General features: G+C 34.8%; 1 protein-coding gene across 1 annotated transcript; it reads left to right on the top strand.

The window, feature by feature from the left end:
* Positions 1 to 5100: 5100 nt before the first annotated feature.
* On the top strand, positions 5101 to 10302 carry LOC101720824 (olfactory receptor 7E178-like). Its single transcript, XM_087189017.1, has 2 exons — positions 5101 to 5183; positions 9306 to 10302. Exons 1-2 carry the CDS (start codon positions 5101 to 5103, stop codon positions 10300 to 10302), a joined length of 1080 nt encoding a protein of 359 aa, XP_087045143.1.
* Positions 10303 to 10589: the final 287 nt, after the last annotated feature.

Consider the following 10589-nt stretch of genomic DNA (forward strand, 5'->3'; position numbering starts at 1 on the left):
AGAGTGTTCCACCCCACAAAATCAGAATACACATTATTTTTGGCTGCACATGGGTTGTCCTTCAAAATAGACCACATACTTGCTCTTAGAACATGTTTAAGTAAGTGCAAAGGGATTGAAGTTACACCCCTGAATATTACCAGAACATAGTGTGATGAAATTGGAGATCAGTGGCAAAAGAAACCACAAGAATTTCATAAACACATGCATATTGAACAACAGAATTCTAAATAACCAATGGGTCACAGAGAAAATTAAAAAAGAAATCAGACAGTTGTTATAATTAAATGATGATGCCACTGGAACATATTGGGATCTATGGGAAACAATGAAAGCAGTTGTATGAGGGGAAATTCATAGCAGTGAATACTCATATTAGAAAAACAGAGCTAGCTTAATTAAAAAAATGATACTGAACCTCAAGATTGTAGAAAAAGAAGAGCAGGAGAAACCCAAAGCTCATACAAGGGAGGAAATTATAACGATCAGAGCAGAAGACAATGCAATGAAGACTAACATATCGATACAAAAAATCAATGAAGCCAAGAATTGGTTCTTCAAAAGAATAAACTAAATTGACAAACCCTTAGCCAAACTTATCAGAAAGGGGAAAGAAAAGGCCTAAACCCATGGAATTATGAATGAAAAGGATGAAATTACAATGGACCCAGCAGAAAACCAGAGGATCATCAATACCTACTTCCAGAACCTATACGCCAATAAGATGGAAAGCACAGAAGAAATGGACAGATTCCTATATACATATGAATTATCAAAGTTGAATGACGAAGACCTAAAGATTCTAAGCAACCCAATATTAATCAATGAAATTGAAAACTTACCAACTAAGAAAACCTGGGCCCTGATGGCATCCCTGCTGAATTTTACAAGACATTTAGAGAAGAATTATCACCACTACTGTTTAAACTCTCAATGAAACTGGAATGGAAGCAATACTCCCAAATAGATTCCTGGAAGAATGTATCAGCTTGATCCCAAAAGCAGAGAAAAATCCAATCAAAAAAGAGAACTATAGGCCAATCTCACTAATGAACACAATGCAAAAATCCTTAATAAGATACTGGCAAATAGAATACAGAAGATCATCAAGAAGGTCATACATCCTGACCAAGTGGGATTCATCCCAGGAATTGAGGGATGGTTCACCATATGCAAATCAATAAATATAATACACTGTATTAATAGAGCCAAGGACAAAAACATACGATCATCTCAATAAATTCAGAAAAAGCATTCCACAAAATCCAACACACGTTCATGATAAAAACCCTACAAAAATTGAAATATATGGTCTCTAACTCAATGTGATAAAAGCCATCTATGAAAAACCAACAGTCAATATCATACTAAATGCTCATAACCTGAAATTATTCACCCTAAAATCAGGAACAAAATAAGGATGTCCACTATCACCACTCCTGTTCAATATAGTTTTGGAAATATTGGCCACAGCAATTAGACAAGAGAAAGAAATAAAAGGAATAAAGATAGGAAACCAAGAATTTAAATCGTTGTTATTTTCAGATGACATGACATTGTATATATAAGACCCCAAGAACTCCACCAAAAGTCTTCTGACATAATAACCAAATTCAATAGAGTAGCAACACACAGAAATCAATACCATTCCTGTACAGGAACAACAGACTCACTGAAAGAGGATCTGGAGAAACAACTCCCTTCACAATAGCATCCAAAAAAATTAAATACATGGAAGCAACCTAACAAAATAAATCAAAGAATTCTACTGTGAAAGCTATGACACTCTGAAAAAAATAGAAGAGTACATCAGAAAATGGAAAGGCATCCTTTGCTCCTGGGAAAAAAATCAATATAATGAAAATGGCCATACTTCCCAAACTGGTACATAGATTCAATGTAATCCCAATTGAACTTCCAGCAGCATACTTCACAGACCCTGAAGGAACAATCTGAAAATTATTTGGAATAAGAAAAATCCTAGAATAACCACAGCAATTCTAGGCAACAAAGACAAGGTAGGGGGTATCATAATCCCCAACTTGAAACTGTAATACAAAACTACTGTGATAAAAACAGCATGGTTCTGCCAAAGAAACAGACCTGAAGACCAGTGGAACAGATTAGAAGAGGCAAAAATGACTCCAGACACACTCAGCCACCTCATCTTTGACAAAAGTGCAAAACAACCTCACTGGAGGAAAGATAGCCTCTTTAATAAATGGTGATGGAAAATTGGAATTCAATTTGCTAAAGATTAAAACTAGACCTATATCTGTCACCATGCACTAAAGTAAAATTGAAATGGATTAAAGATCAAAATATTAAACAGAAAAACTAAATTGGCTTGAAGAGAGGTTAGGTAGAAGTCTTGAAGATATTGGGGTAGGAAAAGATTTCATAAACAAAACCTCAGTTGCCTGTGAACTAGTAGAAAGAATCAACAAGTGGGATCTATTGTTCTTAAAAAGCTTCTGCACAGCAAGATGAACTGCCAACAGCATGAAGAGACAACCCACAATGTGGGAAAATATTTTACCAGCTGTTCCTCAGACACAGGTCTACTATTTAGAATATATAAAGAACTTTAAAAAAATCAGACCTCTCAAATTAAAAGACCCAATCCAAAAAAGGGGATCTGAAATAAACAGACATTTCTCAGACAAAGAAGCATAAGTAGCAAATAAACATACGAAAAAACATTCAACATCACTGGTCATTTAAGAGATGCAAATGAAAACAATGCTGAGATTTCATCTCACCTCAGAAAGAATGGCTGCTATCACAAAATCAATCAATAACAAATACTGTCAGGGCTGTGGGGCAAAAGGAGCCCTTCTTCACTGTTGGTGGGAGTATAGGTTTGTGCAATCACTGTGAAAATCAGTATGGAGATATCTCAGAGAACTAGGACTAGAGGTCCCATCTGACCCACCTATTACCCTGCTGGGTATCTTTCCAAAAGAATTAAAAGAATCATACCTCAGCGATATGTGTGCACCCATGTCCATAGTGGTACAGTTTGTAACAGCTAAAACTTGGAAACAGCCCTATTTCTGATCAACTGGAGATTAGCTAAAGAAAATGTGGGGTATTTTTATCAAATTGAGTAATATTCAGCCAGAAACAATGTGAAATTAGAGACATTTATAGCTAAATGGATGCACATTCAAGCGATACTCTTAAGTGAAATAAATAGAACACACATGTGTAAATAATGAATAGTTTCTCTGGTGTGAGAAACTGAAAGTGTAAATAAGGATCAAAAATGTATAATATATAATGTGAAATAGGAAAACGTGCAAAGAGGAATGGGTCGTGAGAGGGGCAGGGGAAAGGAAAGAACAGAATGGAAATACTATGAGAAAATTAAGGAATGGAAAAAAGTCTTTGTAAATATTGGGGGGTGGAAAAGTAGGAGGGAGGGGAGGGGAATGGGGAAAATAAGAATCAAGGTGTATTATATAAAGGTACAAATCTCCAATGATGAATGTCATTATTTTGTATGCTTAAAATGTACCGATAAAAGTGATTCTAAAAAAAGAACTTCCTGAGTACACGTCACAGCTCCTCTGGCTTCTTGATTACCTGAGATAACCTTTTTAAATTACTTTGTAAAAGATAGGAAACCTAAACATCTATACTTGCGTATTCTGTATCCTCTGGCATATTATTTGATTTTTTGAAGATTATGACCGATATTCCACGTTCTGTCACAAAAGTAAACAAAGAAGGCAAAAGTATGAAGTACAAAAGCACTTCAAATTAGATTATGTGCAAAAAAAATCCAAAAGTCGATATCGAGAATAACAAAGAAACTTATACGTTTATTTTTTGAAATTATACATATAATATATAATATATATTATATATTATATATATGCTACTTATTCTTATTAACTAAAGAAAATTTTAAATCTACTTTGCATTAGTATAGGTATGTCATATATATAAATATGTCGTGCATAAATATGAAGTACAACAACACTTCTAATTAAATCATGTAAAAACAAAAGACGATCGAAAAGCTGATATCCAGAATAAAAGAGAAATATATACAGTTACATTGTTTTTGAAATTATATATATATATATATTCTACTTAGTTTTATTAACTAAGGAAATATTAAATCTTGTTTCCCTTGGTATACATGTGTCACATATAATGGCTGCCTTAAGATCAGCCACAGGTTGTCTCCAAAGAAATATAAAAGTTTAAAAATCTTGTATATTTAAATACTTTTAGCTTTAGATGCTGCTTTTTTTTTTTTTTTTGTACTGGATCAAACTCAGGACCTTGCTCTTTCGAGGAAGAAACAGTGCCACTGAGCTAAATTCCAAGTGCTAGTTTTAAAATGATATTTTTAAACTCTGCATTCCTACTGCACTTTCTACATAAAGCATTTTATTTTATATTTTAATTTTAGTTATTTCTGGCTTACAGGATTATAATCTCATGCTCAACTCTTTTGCATTCTCCAAGGGGCCTAGTGTGGCACATTATTTTTGTGGTGTAATGGCTTTAATTTCTGATCATGCTTCATAGGACAGTGATTGTAACCAGTGTTGGGGTGGAGGAATTGTGACTTTTTTATGGTCAAAATATTTTCACTTTGGCAAGCTAAAAATAATCAGGAAATGGAGGATGGTGAGGGATGCACCACAGTGTGAGTATAATTAGTGCAAGTGAGCTCTGCACTTAACGATGGTAAATATTGTAAATTTTTGGAGTTAAATGTTGTTGTAATAAAAATACAAATAAAAAGTCAGTGAATTTGACAAAACCAAGTAAGAGAAATGAATAGTACACATGTGGTTCCTCTTGAGTCGATGAAGAGTTCCTAAGCACTTGATGACTTTCATTTTTCCTTCTTCTTCTGCCATTAATGTAAGGAAGTAAGGAAGTCCTTAGAGACTGACAAAACATGGACCAGTTTGGCTGATCATGATCTCTGTGCTTTGAGCCCTAGGGACACATAACAGTCAATGTTCTGTGCCTCCAGATCTTCAGTCCAGTGGGAACAACACCTTTGTGTCTTCCTCCATAATATTCTGGATCACGAGATTCCTATCTGAGCCTGCTTTCATGTCTACTATGAGGATGGAGGCTGTGTCTTCAGTGGGCACCAACACATTGGATCTGAAGACTTTTGCTATTGTTCAGCAGAGTAGCAGTAGAAATAAGTAAGTGCTGAGGGAGATTATAGATGGAGGAGGAACTATCTATCAGGATCAGTGCTTTCCTATCATCAGGGACATCATTCAATTTGGGCAGCTGGATGGCAGCATAGAGTTGTTCAAAAATTTAGCAGTAAGGCCTGTCATTTCCAGAAGAAATCCCTTTCTCACTGTGAACTTCTCTTTCAGGGAGGGGGCTACTTGCAGATGTCAGTGTGTGACAGCTGCTGTATCAGCTACAGGAATAATGGCCATGTTGAAAGTCAATGGTCACAGAAAGAGGAGGTACTGAAAATTCACCACATATCACTATTTTCTCTACTCAAGAACATCCTCGCAGTTGTCCATATACTTTTGAAATTTTCTATCAGCTAACTCAATCTTAAAAGAAGACATAAAATCAGGTCTTGCTTTCCTTCATACTCTGGAAATTGGAAAGAGTTTAAAAGTGTATCTGCAGTGAAGACCAATGTCCCTCTGCTTGTTTTGGTGTACTTTACCCACAGTCTGAAAAATTAATTGATTTCTTTTGCATCCAGGTGTCATCTCTAGAGCATAGGAAATATTGTTAGGATTTCTAAGTCCATGGTTGCATCTGAGTGGAATTCTAGTTCATACAACTGCATTGAGTATGAATGAAACAGATAATTAATGTTCTCTATGAGATTAACATATGATGAGTATAAAATCAGAGGAAATAGAAGTTAGTGTTAACAATGATAAGGATAATCTTCATACTATTCAACTAAAGGATCTTGTGACTTGAAATTATTGTTTTCCTATTTCTGGAGCACGATAGTTTCATTTTTCCTCATGTTTAGTAACTTATACCTTATATTTGGTAAATGCTATATATTTTGAAAGAAATGACCCTCTCCCATATCTGATTCTCAGGGTCCATATTTGGCAGAGAAGAGAAATAAAAAATTATAATGCATATTAAACCATGAATATACCCTTCCTTTATTCACAAATGCTAGTCGTAACCAATGTGGCTTCAACACACTGGTAGTTTTCTCTTTGCATGTTCATCCTTTTCAGGGATAACACATAGCCTTAAATGAATATAAAATAGCACTTGTTTGTGAGTATATCATGGACATATAGGCCTGAAAATTCTATTTAATTGCATTGAAAATATTCAAGTATTCAAAGACCTTGGCAGAGATGCTCATGGTTATAGAGAAAGCAAAAGAGACACAAAGAGAAGTAAGCAGGCAAGCCTTACGGATAGAGCTGAGACATATTAGACACATTTTAAACTTTCACATCATTTGAAGGCTCCAGAGAGCTATTTGGTAATTGTATGCACCAATAATTGTATGCACCATTTCTTTCATTATTGAAATCTTTAAAAAAAAACTCACACTGACCAAATATTTATTAGTTTCTAAACCTAGATTACTTGTTAAACATATCGTGAGGATGGCTTTTGTTCTCTCTATATCCACAAAGGAAATGGAGCTCAGAGAAGTAGAGAGATTCATGCACCTTCAGGATATTGTAGGAAGTCACTGATATGGAACAAAAATGTTCAGTATTTTGGGCTCCCTCCCAGGACATTTTCTCTGCTACTGGAGCAAAGTGGAAAAATTTACCCCCTATACAAGTTGAAATTTATTCTCTTTTTCTTTCTTTTTCAGGGAGATTTGAGACATGGTCTCATTGTATGGTAGAGGATGGCATTGCATTTGAGATCCTCCTACCTCTGTCTGCTAAGTGATGATATTACAGATGTTCATGACTTTGCCTGGCTAAGATTAAATTTCTTGATGAGTTATATTAAAAGGTTATTATTATAATTTTTTATTGGTACCGGTGATGGAACTTGGGTCCTTACACTTGCACAGCAGGCAGTGAAACCACTGAGCTAAATCCCCGGCCCTAAAAGCTTATTATTATTAAGGAGAGTTCATATATATTTTCAGGGTACATGCTAAGAATAAGAAGATGCATTAATAATAACTGAAATTTTATTGATATATCAATATAGGTGATTAATAGTAAAATTTGATGACTATCAGTTGTAAATATCATATGAAAATTCACTTGTGTTGTATGAAGAAGGCAGTAGAATTTTAAAGGATTGTTGCAATAAGGACCTGATGTCCCTCCCTCAGGTAATGCTGTACATCATCTAAATCATGCAGAGGAGATGTATTTATTTCACAGAGAGAATTACAATTTACATGATGATGGAGCTAATATATTCCATGGGTAATAGGTGATGCATTGTATTCTATTTAGATGGTTTTGAATATTCTTTAGGTAAATAATTATGAAATCTCTTTATGGATACTTAAATATAAACTGGTATGGAAACCTTGAGAAGAAAATAAGATTCAAGACAGCAATTGCCTTTGCAGAATAAATGTGCAGGAGAACAAAATAACGCAGAAATACCGACTACTTGAATTATGTAGGTAGTAGTTTCTATCTGATTAAAGTAGCAGTTTTGTTGCAACTGACATTGAATTATATATTTCAATTAATAACCACTTTTATTGGTTAATAAAATAGTAATAATAGGTCATATTAATGAACTATTTTCTAAGTGCTAGCAAATATCAGAAGAAGTGATACACCAGTCTTGACAGATTTGTTGATTAGATAGCATTAATTTAATCTGAGCATCTGGATATTTAAAGCCTCCAGTTTGATGTATTGATATATGAATTGAAAAGCACTAGTCTATGGATATAAATATTTTTGTTGTTATTTCCTTCTTTTCCTTTGTGGTTATGTGAATCAATCCTCTGGTCTTGTACATGGCAGAAAAGTGTTCTACCATCCTTCTATAGCCCAGCACTAGGAGTTTTTAAAGGTGTCTTTAAAACAGCTGCATAAGTAAACATTTATTGTTGCTGTATTATAATAGAAAAAATTGCCAAATGTGTTTCTTATTTCCTGTACTTTCTTCTTTTGCATTGCTTCCAAATTATATCACAGTGCTAGCTGACAAAATAATGAACTTGAGTTTCCTTCAGGTAGCTGAACTAAGAGCCTTATAATCCATGTTTCAGGGAAGATTTACCTGAAAGTCCATTAACCAGAGATAAGAAGAAGGTCAGGTCTCAAACCTGGGCATTAGAGCTGACCAATTAAAGTCCTTCAGTTTCAGGGAGATGATTTGTGATCATAAAAACAATGAAAGAATATGTCCAGGCTACTTCAGAAGGCAGTTTCAAGAAAGAAAGAAAAAAGTATATATCTGTCTTCATAGCACAAATCTTACCAATATATGAGTTTGACAGAAATAAATCGGTGGAGTAAAAAAACAATTTACAAAGTGTTTCTTAGCACTTCATTACTCTTTGGGGAGGTGGTGAGGATTGATCCCAAGGTTACACATCTACCTTTATTTTATTTTTTAAATTTGAGAAAGGGTTTTTCTAGATCACCGTTTCTCAGATTGAGTTCAAATTTTAATCTGCCTGCCTCAGCCTCCCAGATTCCTGGGATTACAGGCATGTGCCCCTTGCCTAGCTATGTTTTGTTACTTTTTAATCATTGACTTGTACATTGTATACTAATGCCACATTTGTTGTTAATCATATGATTATATGCATTCAAGCAAACAACTTTTATAAATTTTTCACAAAGTCCAAGGATACAAAATTATGCATGAAAGAGAGAAAACAGGAATCCAAGAACTATGAAAATTTCTGGGCAATAATAGGCACATACCTATATTTACCAATGAACCATCACATTAGTGTAGTGTTCATATAATGCAGTCCTAATTTTTGTGGAATTGTTATAAATATTCTAAGTATAGGGACATTGTACCTTGGTTTTAGATAAACATAAGTTCAAATGCTTCTTAATTGCCATTAGAATATTATTCTGAAAGGAGACAGGCTATTATTTACTCTTTACTATTAATTAAAAAGGGGGTTATATTTTGCTGTAATCACAGACTTCTTAGTTGCTAATATTTTGGGGTATAACATTGTTGAGTGTCTGTAAAGTACATGGGTATGGAAGGATGTGAAAAACACAATGACCAATAATGAAACAGTTCCCAAGGAAATTTGTTTTATCACAGTTGAAAAATATTGTTGAAGGTGTATGGGCTCCAAGTTCAAATAATTTATATTTAAATACATGAATTCAAAATACATGCAGAATACAGTGTACTTGTTTATGTGCATCTTTTTTTCCAACTTTTTTTCCCCAAAGGTGTTCAAGCAATACAGAGGGAGAAAATCTAACACAGGTCTCCGAATTCCGTCTCTTAGGCTTCTCAGAGGATCCAGACTTGCAGCCTATTCTCCTTGGACTGTTCCTGTCCATGTACCTGGTCACTGTGCTCGGGAACCTGCTCATAATACTGGCTGTCAGCTGTGACTCCCACCTCCACATCCCCATGTACTTCTTTCTCTCCAACCTGTCCTTGGCTGACATTGGTTTCACTTCCACCACGGTCCCAAAGTTGATTGTGGACATCCTAACTCACACTAGGGTCATTTCCTATGTGGGCTGCCTGACACAGATGTCTTTTTTTGCAGTATTTGGATGTATGGATGACATGCTTCTGACTGTGATGGCCTATGACCAGTTTGTGGCCATTTGTCACCCCCTGTTGTATCCGGTCATTATGAATCCTCACCATTCTGGCTTCTTAGTTGTGCTTTCATTTTTGTTTAGCCTCTTGGACTCTCAGCTCCATAATTTGATTGTCTTACAATTTACCTACTTCAAGGATGAGGTTATTTCCAATTTCTTCTGTAACCCTGCTCAACTCCTTAATCTTGACTGTTCTGACAATTTTTCCAGTAACATTTTAAAGTATATTACTGGTATGTTATTTGGATTTTTTCCCATTTTAGGGATATTTTTATCTTACTATAAAATTGTTTATTCCATTCTGAGAATCCCATCACCAGGAGGGAAGTTTAAAGCCTTCTCTACCTGTGGGTTTCACCTGTCAGTTGTTTTCTTATTTTATGGAACAAGCATTGGTGTGTACTTTGGTTCAGCTGTATCACAGTCTCCCACAAATTGTTTGGTGGCCTCAGTTATTTACACCTTGGTCACCCCAATGCTAAATCCATTTATCTACAGCCTGAGGAACAGGGACATTAAAAGAAGCTTGAGCAGGCTCCACAGTAGAAAATTCTAATAGTAAGACTTGAGGTATCCATTATAAATATAAAGAAAACAAGACAGCAAAATTAAACATTTGTACATTATGCTTCTGTGATCACATTGTTTTTGTATTAGATGATTTTAAATTCTCATCACATATTTATCATAGAAAAATAGTTGTAGTCAGTATATGAACATGGGAAATACTGGAACTTTTAATAAAGTTTTAGTTTGTTAAGATGAGCAGTTTCTGTAAGTGGATTTCTGGGGTGGATGTACTATAGTGTGAGTATAATTAATGCCACAGACATCTGCACTTGA

This window comes from Heterocephalus glaber, unplaced genomic scaffold, assembly GCF_053883595.1.
Source record: "Heterocephalus glaber isolate CG9 unplaced genomic scaffold, H.glaber_assembly_v1.0 deba00001532, whole genome shotgun sequence".
In the NCBI taxonomy this organism is placed as follows: Eukaryota; Metazoa; Chordata; class Mammalia; order Rodentia; family Bathyergidae; genus Heterocephalus; species Heterocephalus glaber.

Bases quoted from the DNA above. Each gene is read 5' to 3' on its own strand.
- LOC101720824 (XM_087189017.1), top strand. From the start codon at position 5,101: ATGGAGGCTGTGTCTTCAGTGGGCACCAACACATTGGATCTGAAGACT. The intron at 5,184-9,305 runs GTAAGTGCTGAG...AAATACATGCAG, and splicing joins CAGAGTAGCAGTAGAAATAA to AATACAGTGTACTTGTTTAT.